Here is a 20,232-nt window from a genome sequence, read left to right on the forward strand (position 1 = left end):
GTGTAACGGAGTTAAAAAGGTGTAAACATAAATATAGTTATAAATTACGATTTATAATGGGTTGTGAATTTTATTTTTATGAGATTATTTACTTTTGAGTTATGTTTCTGGTGGAAACACTTTCCCGTTGCACATCTTTTTCTATTTCCTGTACGTCATTTCTGCTTTCCCCTCACATTGAAGTGAGTGCTGCAGAGGGTAAACTGTGCTGGGAGAGGTGTTACAAATCATTGCGGTTTTGTGTGATGGACCGGCTGTTTGGGTTGATGAAAGTGATGTGTGTTGTTGAGTGTTAATTTGGGTACCTTGTTGACCCGTTTTTGTTTGGTTTTCACCGTCGGAAATTATATTTTTTAAGTGATATCTGTGGTGTGGTTTTGGAGGGAATTAGACGCGATCTGCATAATTTTCTTTGTTTACATGTTAACCGTTCCATTATTTTCTTTTGTAAAGATGTGCAGCGTGGACTTAAGGAGAATATTGTGTTTTGTCCTCAGGTATGTTTGTGTTTGTATTTTTGTGTGATTACTTGATAAGATGTTCTTGTTCATTTCTTAATCTATAAATAATAAAGATGACATTGAAGTGAGTGCTGCGGAGGATAAATAAATTAGTCTATTAAATAATTAGTCATCTGATGGGCAAGGCTAGAGACATTGTGAAGCTTGCCCTGCGCAGTAATGCAGCGCTTGATGTAAAGAATAGACCAGAACTGATATATGACATTCTTCTTCAGTATTTCAGTGATGTTTCCTCATGCCTTCCCCTTGCAGACTTTTATGCCACAATGCCTAAGCACAGAGAGAGCCCAGTAGATTACTGGATAAGAGTGAACAGAGCCGCACCTAGCCATTGAGGGCCTGCTCAGACAAGGAAAGCAGAGAGGACATGAACAATGAGGTGGCTCTCATGTTTGTTAAGTACTGCCCTGATCCAGAACTTGCCTGTGTTTTAAAGTGCAAACCAATCCACGAATGGACTTCGCGTGATGTACAGCTGAGGGTTGATGATTATCAGAGGGAGATAAGAGCTAACGGCAGGACTGCTAATGTCGGTCAGTTAAAAAGTCACACTGCCACTGTCACCTCCGAGCAGCTCAATTCACTAATGGAAATCCCAGCAGTACCTGAGCAATGTCAGGCTCCGAGCCCTATGTCCCTCTCCCCCCAACCTCAGCCGCATATGTTTCACTCCCCTTCCCCTTCCTCATCTCCCGTACCAGCTGTGTCCGAGCCCCGATCTGCTGCATGTTATGCTCCTGTGCCAACTCTGGCACATAATCTCCAACAGTCAGAGGAGAAGCTGCTCTCTAGGATGGTGGACATTTTTCAGGGAATGATGGTCAAAGTACAGCAGCATGATACAGCCCGTCCGACCCAAGGTGGGAGGTTTCACCCCAGCTCAAGTGGCAAACGTTCCAGAGAGCCTTCCTGCAAGGTCTGTAATGATGCTAGCCACACAACCACTTCACATTGTATGTCTGAAAGACTATGCTTTGGCTGTTTTGCTCCTGGCCACACCAGACCAAAATTGCCACACAAAAGGCTCCCAGTCTCAGGGAAACTAGCGGACCTGTATTCTGAGGGAGGAAGTACAGGTCATGTCACTAGCTCCCACACTGATGATATGTCAGATGCTGAGACTGTTTACAATTCAGTAAAATACTCTTGTGATGGCTCTGTTGTGGTCGATCAGAATATCCACAGGGTTGGTAATAGTGACAGTCTTTTCTACACACCTGTTATGATGAATGACACTGTGATTGGTGGCATGTTGGATAATGGTTCGATGGCCTGCAGCATTAGTGAAAATGCTGAAGTGAGACTGAGAGAAGCTGGAGTAATAACTGACCAAAAACGCATTGATGTAGATGTGGTTCTCATTGGATGTGGCGGACTACTTGTTAAGCCTAAATGTGCGTTTGATGTGGAAATGGAAGTGTATCGCTATACAATTCTGGTTTCCACACTTGTAGTCCCAGGGCAGCACAATGAGTTTATATTAGGAACAAATGTCATAAAACACATTCTGCGTCAATCTAAGCTGTGTGAGTCCTATTGGAAGACTGTGTCTGGTCCTTGTCCAACTGTTGACCCAGACCCTGAACGTTTCCTGTCCATGCTGTCAGGCTTGGACCCCTGGAAAGGAGAGGAGGTTCCCTTCAAGGTTGGGACAGTCAGATGTAACTCAGCCACTTGTTTTGAACCTGGTCGTGAGTATCTCATATGGGGAAAACTACACAAAAACAAAGTCATTTCACCTGGCAGTACTGTCATGACAGAGCCGACATCGTCCCGCTCTATTCCCAGAGGCATCATGGTTGCAAGGCTTGTTACCGCGCTTTGGGGAGATAGATGGGTTCCACTGAAGCTTGTCAACACAACAACCAAGTCTATTCTGCTGAGGCGTAATGCTAAGTTGGCTGATTTATTCTCCTGTGTTGCACTCGAAGACATGGATGTTGCTGAGAGCTCGGATAATCACCTGTCCTGTCACACGCAGAAAAGTGTGCCTGCTGCTGATACAGATTCAGCCAAAGATCGACTCAAGTCGATTGGGCTCAGTAATGTTGACATTGACTCGTGTGAAGTGTCAGCGGATTGTGTTGGAAAGATGGCTGACCTTATTCTACAGTATGAGGACATATTTTCACGTCATAATCTGGACTGTGGTGAGGCGAAGGCTTTCGTTCAGTGCATTCACCTGTCAGACAACAGACCGTTCAGGCTCCCATACAGGAGAGTGCCCCCTGGTCAGTACCAAAAACTATGCCAAGTGCTGAATGAGATGGAGGAGAAAGAGATAATCCAGAAATCAACCAGTGAATATGCTTCCCCTTTGGTGCTAGTTTGGAAGAAAAATGGGGATCTCCGAATCTGCACAGATTTTCGGTGGTTGAACAAGAGGACGCTGAAGGATGCCCACCCTCTTCCCCACCAAGGGGATTGTTTGGCAGCATTGGGAGGCAACTGTCTGTTCAGTACGATGGATTTGATCTTGGGTTTTTACAAAATGCCCCTTCACGAGGATGACAAGAAGTACTAAGCCTTTACAAAGCCAATGGGCCTGTTCGAGTACAACCGGTTGCCACAAGGTCTATGCAACAGCCCTGGCAGCTTCATGCGCATGATGACCAGTATCTTTGGTGACCACAATTATCTGAGCTTGCTGTGCTACTTGGATGATTTGCTGGTGTTTGCACCTGATGAGGAGACAGCTCTACATCGCCTGGAGATGGTGTTTAGCAGGCTACGCAGTCACAACTTGAAGCTATCCCCCAAGAAGTGCTTCTTTCTGCTGAGAACAGTGAAGTTTCTCGGCCATATCGTTTGTGAGAATGGTGTTTCAACTGATCCATCTAAGGTGGAGAGCATCGCGAACATGACGAGTGCAGACCTCATGGAGCTGGATGGCAAGAAACCGTCTCAGAAGAGGATAAGATCTTTCCTTGGGATGGTCAATTATTATCAGCCCTTCCTGCCACGGTTCTCTGCTGTTGCCAAGCCGCAGTTTGACCTGTTGAAAGGTGTGAAAAGAAAGAGTAAGCGGCCTAACGTCAAAGTGTCGAGCAGGAGGTTGTGTGAGTCTGATTGGACTCATGAGCAGGAGCAGTCTTTTGGCGACCTAAAGGCTTCACTAATCTGCAGTGATGTCCTGGCTCACCCTGACTTCACCCGTCCATTCTTGTTGTCAACTGATGCATCCCTGGATGGATTAGGGGCTGTTCTGTCTCAAGTCCAGGAGGGTGATACACGTGCCAGACCCATTGCTTTCGCCAGCAAGTCACTCTCTCAGTCACAGAAGAACTATCCAGCGCACCGGTTGGAGTTTTTGGCTCTGAAGTGGTCCGTGTGTGACAAGTTTAGACATTGGCTAAAGGGCCACAAGTTCACGGTTTGGACGGACAATAACCCGCTGACTCATATCCTGACAAAGCCAAAACTGGACTGTTGTGAGCAACGCTGGGTGGCCAAGCTGGCCAGTTATTATTTTGACATCAAATATATTCCCGGTCCGCAAAATGTTGTAGCTGATGCTCTTAGCCGTGTACCCTTTGTCAGAGAGTGTTGGACACAGACTACTTGTGGATGCTTATGATGGTCTTCTCAACAAAGTTTCTGAAGTATCATGTGTTTTGGTCCGAGATGCATTCAAGTAATCTTGTGGTCACGATTCACACCGTCAAGGGAGCTGCAGTCCTCAGTCCACGTGCACACCAGTTCAGGTGCAGGCTCAATCTGATTGAGCCATGTGATGGAAGATGTTGCAGCGGTGTTGCAGTCGCATATTGAATGGGATTCTGGTCCGAGAGTCCGTGCTGTTGAGGTGTTGCAACACTTACCTCAGTTGGTTCCACCTTGCTCGGGTACCCTGCCATCCTATACAGAGAAAGACCTTTGAGACAAGCAACTCGATGATAGAATCCTCTCTCGTGTCTTGTTCTATGTGGAGAGGCGTCGGAGACCTTCAAGGAGAGAGAAGTTCAGAGAGCCTGTTACTGTCACAAAGTGCCTCAAACACTGGGACAAATTAGTTGTCAATGATGGTGTTTTGTACAGAGTTTTGAGAGACCACAAGACGAAAGCCAAACGTTTCCAGTATGTTGTTCCTGGTTCACTCAAGACAATCGTTTTGCAAGGGGTCCATGACCGAGCCGGACACCAAGCCCAGTCCAGAACTCTTAGTTTAACACTACAGAGGGTTTTTTGGCCAAGTTTGGACAGAGATGTGAGAGATTATGTGCGTCATTGTCAGAGATACATAGTGAGTAAGACAGCTGAGCCTGATGGGAGAGCCCCTTTGGAGAGTATAACATCTACAAGGCTGCTTGAACTAGTCTGTATAGACTTTTGGTCAGCTGAAGACTCCAAGAACAAGTCCATCGATGTTCTAGTAATAACAGACCATTTCACAAAGATGGCTCAGGCATTTCCCTGTAGGGACCAAACAGCTAAACAAGTCGCGAAAGTGCTGTGGGATCGGTACTTCTGTGTGTATGGATTTCCTGAGAGGATCCATAGTGATCAAGGTGCTAACTTTGAGAGTCATCTCATAAGTGAGCTTCTCAGACTGTCTGGCATCAGAAAGTCACACACAACCCCCTACCACCCCATGGGAAATGGGAGTGTGGAATGTTTCAACCGCACCCTAGGTGGTATGATTTCTGCATTGCCGCCTGAGGAGAAAAGTAACTGGCCAAGACGGTTACAGACCTTAACATTAATGTACAACTGTACAGCCCACGAGACAACGGGATATGCACCTTTCTACCTCATGTTTGGCCGTGTCCCTCGCCGACCTGTTGATGTGCTTTTTAGTACAGTCTTCCATGACTCTGCTGTGATGAGTTACGACAAGTATGTAGCATGTCTTGCTGTTGACCTGAAAGAAGCAATGGAGGTCGCTCAGGCTCATGGAAAGGAGAAGCGCAGACATGCACAGTTGTACAACAGGAAAGTGAAAGGCTCTACCATTGACGTTGGTAACAGGGTGTTAATGGCCAACAGGAGGGACAGAGGCAAGAAGAAGCTTGCTGACAGATGGGCCTCTACTATCTAGACTGTCATGGACATGAACAAAGGGACACATACATTCAGGATCCGTGACACGGTCAGTGGTCAGGAGAAAGTTATCCACAGGAACCTGTTGATGCTGGTTAGTTTTCTCCCTGTTGGAGAAGGATTAGACGTTAGTGAAACATCTGAACTTGCTTCATCCGAGCCTGTTACAGATTTGTCGACTTCAGAGGCTGTCCTTGTGAGGGTAAATGAAGAGTCCGAATCTCAGGGTGGTGGAGTGTCTCCTAGTCCGGCCGGTGGGAGTCTTGATGTTGAATGTGACATGAACTCATCTGTGCCTGATGGCGAAAGTCAGAGCCCGTTGACTGGTCCGAACTCTGTGGATTCTGAAAGGAGAACCATAGCATGGATCACAGAACTGTCCACACCAGGTCCATCAGAAGTTGATGCTTCTGACCTGAAGAGCACGTCCTCTAACCCCCGAGGCATCTCGGTTCTGCCGGATGACACTGTATCCTGTGTTTCTGGGCTTGTGACTGCTGTGTACTCTCGATCGCAAGTGGGACTGTCGGACTCTGACACCGTGACTTGGGGTACTGACCCAGAGGTGTTCAATTCCGTTGACCAGATTTCACGAGCACAGTCTTTTCTTTCCACTGTGCAGACTCAGTTTAGAACACGACTTGGCCGGCTGGTCAAACCCGTGGACAGACTGCTACAGACCATGTCCCGACAGGACGTTATACCAGTCAGGTTTAATGTTAAGTCTGTTTGAAGGTCTGCATTTCGAGCTTTTACTGTTTAAGGGTCTTGGACAGTAATATGTGTTTATTTCTATTTTTGTTTGTTTTCCGAGATATTGACTTTGATGTTACACTCTGCTGATTTTCTTTTCTTTTGTGATGAGCTGTACTACACTATGTGTAGGGCTTTTAGTGGGGGTGTATAAGGCACTCTGTTACCAGTTGCTGGGTTGAGAGATACGCGCTGCTCTCATACCACTTCATCCTAAAGGGATACATTTTGTGTTAGTTTGTTTTATGTAAAACCCCTCTGTGTTGTTTATTCTGTGATGTGGTGTAATTACAGGTGACTATTATGTAGTCTATGCTCATATTCAGTAAAATTCCGTGGGGGTGTGTGTAACGGAGTTAAAAATGTGTAGACATAAATATAGTTATAAATTACGATTTATAATGGGTTGTGAATTTTATTTGTATGAGATTGTTTACTTTTGATGTTTTTGAGTTATGTTTCTGGTGGGAACACTTTCCCGTTGCAGATCTTTTTCTATTTCCTGTATGTCATTTCCGCTTTCCCCTCACATTGAAGTGAGTGCTGCGGAGGGTAAGCTGTGCTGGGGGAGGTGTTACAAATCATTGCGGTTTTGTGTGATGGACCGGTTTTGGGTTGATGGAAGTGATGTGTGTTGTTGAGTGTTAATTTGGGTACCTTGTTGACCCGTTTTTGTTTGGTTTTCACCGTAGGAAATTGTATTTTTTTAGTGATATCTGTGGTGTGGTTTTGGCGCGAATTAGACGCGATCTGCGTCATTTTCTTTGTTTACATGTTAACCCTTCCTTTCTTTTCTTTTGTAAAGATGTGCAGCGTGGACTTAAGGAGAATATTGTGTTTTGTTCTCAGGTATGTTTGTGTTTGTATTTTTGTGTGATTACTTGATAAGATTTTCTTGTTCATTTCTTAATCTATAAATACTAAAGATGAAATTGAAGTGAGTGCTGCGGAGGATGTGCAGTGTGGACTTAAGGAGAATATTGTGTTTTGTTCTCAGAATAAACGCCAGAAAAGACACCGAGATGCTTCGCTCTGTTTCCTGATCGATAACAGGTCGCTTACGGTTGTGACACGTTACATATGTACTGTTTGTGATCGTTGTTGTGTCCTCACTCGTGGCCTGCACCTTGACGTGGTGAGTGAGCTTTAAACTAAGACAGGCCATTTATGTTTGAAATATCATGCTAACAAACCTGCAATTACAGAATTGAATGATAGTGGTTATATATGTTCATGTCTTGCTGACATTATTTTGTTATCCTTTTCCACATAGCCTCTCAGATGGATTCCTGTTTCATCTGTTGGTTTGCCACTGTCCAGTGTCTGCCAGCTGGCTCCCTCTCAGAAAAGTGCCATCTTCTGTCAACAGAAAGAACTGAGCCTCCCAACCAGCATTCTGACCATGAGTCTGACTCACTAAATGAAGCTCAGCGCAAGTTCTTTCAGGAAGACTGGCTGGCTATATATATACATTCACTCTGCAGCTGCATATAATCAGCTCATCACGGGCATTCTCTTTAACCTATTACATTTCACCTCATTCTCCAGCAGCCAATCACCGGGCTGCAGCCAAACTTTAACAAGGTTCTCCTCTCTCCTGCAGTCAGCTGTGATGTCAGGTTTCATGCTGCCGACCGCCTCCTCCCCATCCACCTCCGTTCATCATATCCAGAGCCAGGAGAGCTAATCCAAAGACCTCATCACACCTCCTCTTCATCCCATCTCCTCATCAAATCCAGATCTTCATCATCATCACCAGTGTCTAGACCCCGGGGAGGTTTCCTATATGCTCACGGCTGCATTTCCCCCTTAAAATAAATAAGATTTCAAGATCGGAGTCTAATCGCCAAAGACTTAACATTTATCATATGACATGTGTCAATAAATGTTCTTTAAACAAAATGAAGTCTCTCCTGATTGAACTGTCTGGACCCCATCCTCAACTTTTTTCAAACCATAACATGCCTTCAGAGGGCTTTCCTGTTGATCATGTTTGGTGTTTTTTTTAAATATTTTTAATCAATATTAAATATATTACCTTTTAATCTATATAAATTGTATTTACATTTGTTGTCACTATTTTTTCCACCTAGTTCTACTATGCCAGCCATCAGAGGTATACATTTGTTAACATCTCTTTTAGGTTTAATTTCTTATTTTTGTGAATTTCTATATAAAATGCTAATTTCTACCTGAAATGCTTATTTATTTTTAATTACATTTTCGTAGAGCTTTGACTTTTTCAGCTGAGTAAATATTATAACTCTTGATGGTTTTGTTCAGCATTGCCAGCTTCACTGTTGAGCTTTATGTTGTGCCCAGCATTCTCCTGTCCTGTGCTCTGAAATCAAAATGTGGATAAGCATAAAACACTATAATCAACACTACAATACTACTTGTTGTTTGTTTTTTGAAAAAACACAAGGTTGTTCATTTGTGTGTATAAATATACAACACAGGCTAGATACACACACATATGTATATATATATATATTAGGGCCGGGACTCGATTACAAAAATTAATCTAATTAGTTAGAGGCTTTGTAATGAATTAATCGAAATTAATCGCATTTTTAATCACATATAAATATTTGACCTGAGAACAGTGAGAAGCAATTTTTTTCACATGGATTTTAGTATACCATTGAATAATGACTGAATACATAAACTTAAGCAACAAAACATTCTTTATTTTTTTCAAGGTGGTACTTAACCAATACCAACAGAAAAGTGCCATTTTTGCCATAAAGTGTAGCAATAGCATATTTAGGAATATAGTACATTTCAAAGATTCAGGTAGCCTATAGGTAGGTAGACCTTCTGTAAACTATAACACTTTGTTTTTTAAGTAAAACACAATACTTTCAAGTATATTCAGAACATTGAAAACCCTGACTATTAGAAAACATCTCTCTGTTGCTTCAGAGGCCATAACAGACTTTGTTGATTACCAACAGTTGATTTAAAAAATCTAATCAATTTCAGTCCAACTCTCTCAATAACCTTGGCCAAAACAGTAAACAGTTCAACATAAAGTGCCAGTTGCACCAACAACGTAATAAATAGTTCAACATAAAGTGTACCATTTAAAATTTTAAAAAAAAGTGCCAGTGATTGACCTCAATCCCTCCTATTCTTCCAATATCCTGATGAAAAATAAAATCTCTCTGTTGCATAGGCCACTGTTTGATCAACGCAAATTGGGTGTGGGTCCTTGTACTCCGAGTCGGGCTAACGTCCACGCTAGCTTCCACGCTAGCTGCTATATGTTTTGCATTGAGGTGATACTTGAGGCTTGATGTACTGCGGTGATATAGGAATTCCTTTTTGCATAATTTGCAAACAACCGTGCTCTTATCGACGCTTCCATCCGTCCGTTTTTTAAAACAAAATGTCCCATCATATATATATATTATGTCCGGGACGTATGGAAGTATGTGCTTCCAAAATGTCAGTTTTTTAAAACAAAATGTCCCATCCACGGGGCCAACCAAAGCGGTCTCATCAGCTTCTTCGTTCATGTTTGACTATTGTTCACTGTGGTTTGTTGTTGTCTGAAGTCATGAACGTTAGTTGGTGCTCCAGTATAATCGGTACCCCTGAAACTCATCCAGTGAGAAACGATCCGCGGTGCAAAAATAAGTGCGATTAAAATGCATCTCAAAAGTCCCGGCCCTAAAATATATATATATATATATACATACACAATTATAATTAATACAATTGATTAGAGCTTTGACACATATACAGTATCTTTATCTATATATGTATAAGTATGACGACTTCCCGGGCGATATCATATGGTATAGCGAATGAATCAAACTGGGTAAAAACATGTTGTGCCCACATGCAAAGGTTCCACGCTGTGGCTTATCCCTGCGTGGTATTATATAGTAATAAAAATAAGCTACTTTCAAATCTTTTAATGGTATATTGCAAGTGCAATAAGAAGCAACAGGGACGTTAATCTACGTCGGTAATATTAACTTTATTTAATACAAGATTTACATCATACAGCCCATGTAGTATAAGATTTCACAAATGATGAATTACAGCAAACATGTGCAATATATCCATTAGTACAGCTCCGTGGGCTGGCAGTAAGGCGATATGGGTCCGTTCTTATTGTGCATCCATGGGTAAAGGTAAAACTCATGGAGTACTGAACACGTCACATGGCCGGGCGGCACGGTTCCGTGGGTTAGATGCATGGATGCACTCTCAGATGCGCGTTCATAATGCAGAGGGAAATAACTCTCAGAATAACGTTATTAGCACATTTTACAAATTGAGGACCGAATGTTTTTAATAAGGGCTATACAAACGTTCATACTGGGTAGTTTATATAGTTTAAAAAAAATTATCCAACGATTTACAGACCACCCTTTCCCAATGTAAGTCAATGGGAAAAAGTGTTTCCGGGCGCAGCAACCTATACGGAAGTGCAGTACCACCGTTTGGCCACAACGGCCGTGTTTCAGGGAGATAGGTCTGGATGCAGACCGCAGGCAGGGGGCGGTTCCTATCTATCCCCTATCCAATAGAATAATGACACTCAGCAGAAATACATACTGTAGGTTGCAGTAATGCAACTTAAGGGATTCCAGCTGCTTTTATAAATTCTAGCAGAAGAAGTCATTCGTTCTTTCAAGATGGCCGAACAACACGTTGAAACAGCGGTAATAGTATTTTCCAGAGATGCATGTTTATATTTATTGTAATTTCATTTTTCTTAACACACAATTGTCTCGTTATCAAAGTAGCCTACAACATCGACTGTCCAACCTCGTTGAGCGTTAATAAAGTAAATAATAGTTGTATGTGGTAAACATGTTTGTTGTATTAAATGCTAACTTAGCATGATGCTATAAACACGTTGGCCTATAGTCCCGTTTGCAACCGGGCCTACTCTACTGTTGTAATAACGTTAACCTTAGATAGGTCAATAGATTATCAGGCTCGGTAACAATACTGATTTGTGTTACCAAAGCTGATCATCTAATTGACCTAAGGTTAGCGTATATGCTGTGATGCTAACCAGCACTTAGCATGATGCTAGTGTACTGTTGTATTATCTTGGAAATATAAGTAGGCCTGCCCTACATACTGTAACTTAATCAAATAATATGGTATGGATTCGGATAGACAACATGGCTAGCTTGGTTGGTTGAATTGAGTAATAAGATGTGCGGTACTGATTAAGGTTGTAACTGTAACAGTTTGTAACTACTGGTTGTAATGAACCAGACGAGAGACGGACGCATCCTTTCAGTAAATGTTGGCTGCTAATCAATATGTAAAAATAACACTTCGGATGTGTCTTCTATAATTATGTAACATTAGTTATGGCATCATCAGAAATGTGGTAAAGTAATATGATTAGATAAGAGTCACTGGTCATCTAACACATGCTTAATAGCTCACCTAACACTATTAAAGACAGGTTAAAGAATGTAACATAATAACAACTACCTAATATCGATAAGCAAAAATACTAGTTATATTATAAACATTATGTGACCCCTTGAGCTGCATAAACTAATAAGCAATCCAATTAAAATATAAATATCAAAGCTCATTAAAAAAACGTTCCTGTCATTTATGTGATATGAATGGTTACTGTTGAAAGTACAAATAAAAACAGTTTGAATAGTAAACAATTCCTCATTTTCTTCCAGATTCACCCAACTGTTTACAAGGGGGATGCCCTTCTAACACCCCTTTGTGAAGGCCCTAATAAGTACAAGTGCACATTCTGCAGCAAGGTGGGGGACTATGGCCATATTGTGGCACATCTGCAGACCCATAGAAGAACGGCTGTTAAACATGGAGGTATTTCTTAATCTAAATAAATGTTGCAGATCTTCCAAAATGTACAAATAGTTGACTAATTTTAGTTAGTCTAACCAATTAACTATTACTGACTAATATTATTCTAACGTGAATTTGAATACAGTTTACATTTTTATATTGCCTTAAGAATGAAGTCATTTGTAAACTGGATTTGTCTTTGTAGGATTCACAATGTACAGGTGCAATGGTGTGTGTTGCAAATCCCCGCATTTCCACTGCTGCTACTGTGGGGAGATCAGAACCCAGCCCACTATTCTGAAACATGTTCAGAAGTGCGCAGGGGCAGCCTGCAGCGTTGGATCGCTTCGCCAGAGTAAGTGATGCACATGAACACACCAGAAGCAGTGGTCATAACCTTATTCCCCCTAAACACAACTTAAACAAAACATGGGAAAAATGTATTATACAACTATACTGCTATAATGTAATCTATCCACTGTCTCCCGACCAGCCGCCACTGTCTCCTCCTCAGCCTCCACGGTGGCCTCCTCAGCCTACCCTGTCACCTCTGCAGCCTCCCAAATTAGCACAGCATCTTTAGCCTCCACTCCACTCCAAGCCATCAGTCGCAGCAAAGTAGTCCAGTCAAGGGCCAAAAGGACAACATGCCCTTTGTGTAAAACTGAATTATATATGAAAAACCTCAAGACCCACATGGATCGACGTCACTCATCATCTGTTCCTGATATTACTTCTAATCACCATCTTCCATCCCAATGCTTAGACCTCAAAAAGGGCATTTTTGCTGTTGGAAGAACATTTTCTGGGCAGAGAAACCCCATTCATGTACAGAAGTTCACCTGGGGAAAAAGCCACCAAGTTGTTTGTGAGCTTGAAAATTGCAAGCAGGCATCAGAATTGTTAAAATGTTTATGTTTAATGAAGACTTTCCTCTTTGTATGTACTGTATATAGTTTCCTTTGTACAATGTATTGGTATGTAGTATACATTTCATGTACGTTAATTAATTAATTAATTAATCTTTCCACCAGACACAACATGAACAAATGAATGAAACACATCAGGACAGTAACTTCAACTTCAGTATTTTAGGTGTACAGAAACCTCTACTCATGTTGTTAAATGATATACAGCAATATCTTCCATAAAACGTAGTTGATTGATTTGAATAATAATTACTACCACTGCACAAACAGTAAAAAATGATATGCCTACAATTTATGAGTTAGGGTTACGGTTAGGGTTGACTCTGTATTCATTATGATCTGTCAATAGGTCAATTAATTTGTCTTCTCTGTGGGTTGTATACTCATCATTCTTTATGCAAATTAATTATAATTATTATTTTTCAAAGTTCCTTTATGATTCATTCAAAGCATTAAAATAAATGAGAAACAGAGAGTCATATACCTTTAAGAAATACGTGGGGGGCGGGGCTCATAACCCTTTAGGAAACGCCCCCTATAGGATCCACCCCCTTTAGGATCCGCCTCCTTGCTGCGGTCTGCATACAGACTCTATTGGTTTCAGGGGCTACACCAGACTATGGAGAGAATCTTTCCCCCACGGCCAGCTTGACGAGTGTAACCCCCTGATCCCACCGGAAGCGTCTGCGCCGCGCTGCGACCTCCTCCTGCGTCATAATCCACCAGGCCCGTTTCAAAACGTTGCGGAAGCGGAGCGTCGTCTGTGCAGCCTCGCAGTTGTTGTTGATTTTGGAATATTTCCTGGACATTTGTACTTCTACAAGTAAGTAGGCTACGTAGTTAAATGGTTTATGTTTGTGTCTTTTTAAATTGTGTTTATTGTTGTTTTTTCATATTTTGTTGTGTTTTAGACTACAGACACAGTTAATAATAATTGTAATATTCCAGTTATAAACAACATGAATCAAAGATGTGTTGCTGTATTTTAGTGGTAAAAAAATATGCATTCATCATCATAATTATTCTAAATATATATTATTTACAGTGCCTGTGAACCAAAGGAGAACGCTGGCATGTATTCTCCTACTTGAAAGATTACGGGGGGGTGGGGGGAGGAGAAGGAGCCGGTTTTGGGTGCACCCCCTCAACCAGCAAAGGAGACAACAAGGTGATGGCAATATAACAATATATATGATGGGAATTTATGCATGTAGGTTTCTACAAAATGTTCTCAGACAGAAGGGTGTCGCTCTGACCATTTTCAGGCAATTATCATATGGATGTTGGGGGTTGTAATTAACATGATGCTTCCCCTTCTGTCTGCCCCATGTGTATTGGCTTCAATCCTGTGTCTCATCTGTATGCATGATTGATTATGCTAAATGCAATAATTCTTTATTAAATAACAACTTTGTTTTAAGCTGTGTAATTTCAAACACAGTATATATACAGTATATATATATATATATATATATATATATATATCCACTTCCTGCCATGCGCGTTCATAATGCCGAGGAAAATAACTCTCTGAATAACGTTATAAGCACATTTTACAACTTGAGGACCGAATTTTTTTAATAAGGGCTTGTAGTGCCGAGAGACGGGAGTCGGAGGCGGGGTATCGAAGGTACAAGCTAGACTTTTATTTAACATCAGAACAACATGTAAACAGCTTTCAGCCCGGGAAGATAAGACCGGGGGAAACAGGAAGTCCGGTCAACTCACTAATGTCCGTGCGGAACAATACCCCAACCCATAGTTCCGTGGGTGAATAATGTCAATCACCACACAAGCCCCCCCAGAATTCAACCATAGTCAAAACCCTCGCGCCTGGGAGGAAGTACCGCCCGACCCCAGCGCGTACGGACCACAGGGGCTGAGGAGGGCGGGGCCACAGGCGAGGGCAGGGGCAGGGGTGCCAACGAGGGCGAGGGCCTCCCCACAGGGGGTGGGGGGCGGGACATGGGAGGGCGGCCCCGACGTGGGGGCAGAGCCAACTCCAACGGCCTGGAAACGTCCACGTGAGCAGGCTTAATCCGATCAACGGACACAGTCTCAGGCCTGCCACCAACGTCCACCACCAGGCTCTTGTCCCCGTGACGTATGACCCTGAACGGACCGTCGTAAGGGGGGCGCAGGGGACCGCGGTGAGCGTCGTGGCGAATAAAAATGAAATCCGCCGACCGTAATCCGGGGGACACCCGGAAAGCTGGGTTGCTGTGCTGCGACGTGGGGACGGGCGTGAATGTCCCGGCGGTCTCCAGCAGGGAGGAGCGCTGCCCGGCTGCAGACCAGGGCACAGTGGCGGCGGGAATGAATTCCCCGGGGACCCGTAGCGTCTGGCCATAGACGAGCTCCGCCGACGAGGACTGCAGGTCTTCCTTGGGGGCACACCTGAGGCCGAGCATAACCCACGGGAGCTTATCCACCCAGTTGCCGTCTGTCAATCCGGCACGCAGTGACGCCTTCATGGATCGGTGAAACCGCTCACACAATCCGTTAGCCTGGGGGTGATATGCGGTGGTGCGGTGCAGCTTGACCCCCAAACCCACAGCTACAGCGTTCCACAGCTCCGAGGTGAACTGAGAACCGCGGTCAGAGGAGAGGTCAAACGGGGTCCCGAAGCGCGCCACCCACGTGCCGATGAAAGCGCGGGCGACATCGGAAGCTGACGTCGAGGTGAGGGGAACGGCCTCGGGCCAGCGGGTCGTCCTGTCCACCATCGTAAACAGGTAGGTGAAACCGTGAGAGGGGGGAAGCGGACCTACGAGGTCGACATTGACATGGTCAAACCTCCTCTCAGGAACCGCAAACAGTTCAAAAGGGGCCCTAGTATGGCGGTGGACTTTAGCCCGTTGACAAGCCACGCATGCGTCGACCCAGGACTTCACGTCCTTCTTAAGCCCCTGCCACACGAACTTCTGCGACACCAACTTCACGGACGGTTTCCTACCGGGGTGGGAAAGATTGTGAACCGCCTCAAAAACGGGTCGGCGCCAGTCCGTAGGGACTAGCGGTCGAGGCTGGCCCTTGGAGATGTCACACCACAGCTTCGCGCCCGAGTCACCGACCGTGACCTCCTCCAGTCGCAATCCCGTGACCGAGGCCTTGAGGGTCTGGACCCCGTGGTCAGAGGCCTGGTCAGCGCCCATGCGGAGGCAATCGAGGCCCAGCTGCACAGCTCCGATGACCGCTCTGGAGAGGCAGTCCGCGACCACGTTAGCCTTGCCAGCGATGTGTCGTATGTCCGTGGTGTACTCGGAGATGTACGAAAGCTGGCGTTGCTGTCGGGCGGACCACGGCTCGGCCACCTTGGACATGCAGAAAGTAAGTGGCTTGTGATCCACGCACGCCGCAAACTCCCGGCCTTCCAGCAGGAAACGGAAGTGGCGAACAGCCAAATAGAGACCAAGGAGTTCCCTGTCGAAAGCACTGTACTTGCGCTCCCTGGGAGTCAACTGGCGGCTGAAAAAGGCAAGCGGTTGCCAGGCGCCGTCGACCCATTGTTCATGCACCGCGCCCACAGCGTAGTCAGACGCGTCGGTGGTGATAGCGATGGGGGCCCTGTGTGACGGGTGAGCCAACATGGCGGCTTCGCTCAGGGCGGCTTTGGTGGCATCGAAAGCGGCTTCCCTTTCAGCCGTCCAGTCTATGGCCTGGCCGGGGGACTTGTCCTTGAGGGCCTCGTACAGCGGGCGCATGGTGTGGGCCGCCCGGCGGATGAACCGGTGATAAAATGTCACCATCCCGAGGAACTCTCGGAGCGCTCGAGCTGTAGACGGTTGTGGAAAGGCGGACACGGCCTCCACTTTCGATGGGAGGGGGGCGGCTCCATCTTTGCTGATGAGATGCCCGAGGAAATGGATGGAGGACAACCCGAACTGACACTTTGCCGGGTTGATAATCAGGCCGTGTTGGCTGAGCCTCGCAAAAAGGACACGGAGATGTGCCTGGTGCTCTTCAGAGGAGGAGCTGGCGACAAGGATTTCGTCTAAATAGACGAAAATGAATGGCATGTCTCTGAGCGCCGAATCCATCAGCCGCTGAAAGGACTGAGCTGCGTTCTTAAGTCCAAACGGCATACGCAGGAACTCGAAAAGCCCGAACGGCGTAATCACCGCAGTTTTGGGGACGTCTGAGGGGTGCACCGGAACCTGATGGTAGCCCCGCACCAGATCCACCTTGGAGAAAACCAGCTTGCCCGCCAGGTGTGAAGAGAAGTCCTGGATGTGAGGGACCGGGTAGCGGTCTGGCGTAGTGGCGTCGTTAAGGTGGCGGTAGTCACCACACGGTCACCAGCCACCGGCTGATTTAGGGACCATGTGGAGCGGCGAAGCCCAAGGGCTGTCCGAGCGGCGGATGATGCCCAGACGCTCCATGCTGTCGAACTCCGACTTGGCGACCGACAGCATGTCAGGGTTGAGCCGCCGGGCCCTAGCATAGACTGGGGGGCCTTCAGTGTCAATGTGGTGCTCTACCCTGTGTTTGGTAGTGGCAGCGGAAAAGGTGGGCTGCGTCAAGTCGGGAAACTCACTGAGAAGGTGCTGGAACTTGTCACCCTGTGAGAGTGAGCTGGAGAGCCCGCTGAATGACGCCTCGCCGCGGGTACATGCGAACGAGGCAAACGTCAGTGCGTCCACCAGGCGGCTGTTCTTGACGTCCACCAGCAGTCCGTGAGCGCACAGGAAGTCTGCGCCAAGGAGGGCGAAGGAGATGTCAGCCGTGATGAAATCCCACTTAAACCGCTGACCCTCGAAACACAGGTCCACTGTCTTTGTGCCATAGGTGCGGATAGGGGTGTCGTTAGCGGACGTCAAAGGTGGGCCGTGGCCCCCACCGGCGGCGTCCTCCACCGTAGCCGGCAGGACGCTCCGCTGGGCTCCTGTGTCACAAAGGAGTCTGCGACCAGAGAGGGTGTCCCTGATGAACAGGAGCCGGTTGGATGTGCCCACGCTCGCGGCCACTACCGAGCGCAGGCCTTGGCGTTTCCCGTTTCCTTGTAGGTGCAGGGGGGACGGCACATCCTCGCTTTCGCCCCATAGCGTGCATGGTACTGACACAGGCCAGGGCTGGAGTCGCTGACGTCGGCCCTGGAGCTTCTGCTAGGTGGCATGCCTCTACCAGGGAAGGAGCCGCTGCGTGTCGGGGCCAGCACCTCAGGGGTAAAACGCTGGGTGGCCAGGAAGAACCGGTCAGCTTCTTCGGCTAAAGCGCGTGGCTCAGTAATAGCCGTGTTAGCGAGCGCTGTCTGAACATGCGGCGGCATGTGCCGAAGAAACAGTTCTATGAACAAAAAATTGGGTTCTACCGTACCTAGCAGGTTGAGCATCCTTTCCATGTGGTCAGAAGGCTTGCTGTCTCCCAGGCTATGAATAGCGAGCAGGCGTCGGGCCCTTTCCGACCGAGACAGCTCGAAAGTCTTTAGCAGGAAAGCCTTGAACGCTGCATATTTATCCTGGGCAGGGGGAGACGTAATAAAGCCCACCGTCCGGGTCGCAGTGGAGCTTCCCAGTGCCGAAACGACGTGGAAATAGCGTGATGCGTCATCAGTTACTCCGCGGAGGGCGAACTGAGCCTCCGCCTGTGCGAACCATGCAGCCGCAGATGTATCCCAAAACTCCGGCAGTTTGAAAAAAACGGCGTTATTTGCCATGCTCGGTTCAGTCTCGGATCCTTCTACGAGACTTATGTCGGGGTCACCAATGTAGTGCCGAGAGACGGGAGTCGGAGGCGGGGTATCGAAGGTACAAGCTAGACTTTTATTTAACATCAGAACAACATGTAAACAGCTTTCAGCCCGGGAAGATAAGACCGGGGGAAACAGGAAGTCCGGTCAACTCACTAATGTCCGTGCGGAACAATACCCCAACCCATAGTTCCGTGGGTGAATAATGACAATCACCACAGGCTATACAAATGTACATACTGGGTAGCTTATTTAGTTTAAAAAAAATTATCCAACGATTTACAGACCACTCTTTCCCCATGTAAGTCAATGGAAAAAAATGTTTCCGGGCCCAGCAACCTAACGGAGGTGTAGTACCGCCGTTTGGCCACAACGAATATTTTCCTCAGAGTCCGGAGCACTTCCTGGGGGCTTGGTTGCACAGTGTGTTTGTTTTACAAAAAATGGATAAGCAAATTAAGTTGTTTGACTGTGGGCTAACCCGTCAACATCTCAAACGAATGTTCAAAGTGATTCAACTGATAAAGCGCAAGATGAACCCGAACGAAAGCAAAGAGGAAATGTGTAAAGTCTTGGGAGGCGAAATATATGTACATTCTGCTCAGTTCCGTTGTCAGGTAGGTTCCTTAAAAATAAGGGTCCCGATCTTATTACTACCAAAATAAAAGTGCTAAACGAAACTTTACCATAGGACAATATTGGCATACAAATATAATCACTTCTATAAAAAGGTAACACATTTTAAATATAGTTAAGACATATTAAAGGTCATTTACAGCATTAATAATTAATATCTAATTCTTAACTGTGAATGGTTTTCATTTATTTAACATTAGAAATGTATTAGTCTGGCCAATGACAGAGCCACAATCAAAACTTCAATACTGAAGGACCAATGGATCTATGGTGGGGGTAAGCAAAAAGGTCAAGAGAACCCACATTTGAAAGGGAGACAACGGATGACCAAGAAACTAGTGACTTGCTCAATTCATTTGTGAGGGATCTGTGAAGAACATGACAACAGCTACTGGTATTTTGTATACTAGCAATTGAGGGTGGACAAATGTACTACCACTTTAGTTTCAAATAATTGTGTTAATTACTTAATGTAAAGCATTTGAACATACTTTTGTGTCACATGTTCATTATTAAGTTGATGCCTGGTTGCCAGCCTGGCAACCACTTTTAAAAGTTAGCGTTGAGCCCTGCATACTGAAGGTTTTTACAGAAGGGTTTGTTTATATATCATTCATAGCCTGAATTATAACATTTTATACCTAAAAACATGGCGAAAATTGATATTTTAGAGCTGTTGACAGTATTTTCTGATTTATGGAGTGACACATCTTTTCAATTTACACAAGGCATCTATTGCACGGCTGTACGTCCTGGGAGAGGGATCCCTCCTCTGTTGCTCTCCCTGAGGTTTCTCCCATGTTTCCTTTTAAACTGTGGGTTTTCTCCGGAAGTTTTTCCTTGTACGATGTGA

The 20,232-nt window shown here is 45.4% G+C and overlaps 2 protein-coding genes across 6 annotated transcripts in view; one reads left to right on the forward strand and one right to left on the reverse strand.

Annotated features, from left to right (window-relative positions):
- LOC307019455 (CD166 antigen homolog) overlaps positions 1-20,232 on the reverse strand; it is a 167,876-nt gene that overhangs the window by 101,898 nt on the left and 45,746 nt on the right. The window lies entirely within an intron of this gene.
- Positions 10,961-13,982, forward strand: LOC307018365 (uncharacterized protein; the record flags this gene model as incomplete). Its single annotated transcript, XM_079648596.1, has 5 exons — positions 10,961-10,993; positions 11,993-12,146; positions 12,331-12,480; positions 12,619-12,783; positions 13,966-13,982. The coding sequence occupies exons 1-5, from the start codon at positions 10,967-10,969 to the stop codon at positions 13,980-13,982; spliced, it is 513 nt and encodes a 170-aa protein (XP_079504722.1). The 5' UTR covers positions 10,961-10,966.

Source organism: Notothenia rossii (assembly GCF_949606895.1).
Source record: "Notothenia rossii genome assembly, chromosome: 9".
Classification (NCBI taxonomy): Eukaryota; Metazoa; Chordata; class Actinopteri; order Perciformes; family Nototheniidae; genus Notothenia; species Notothenia rossii.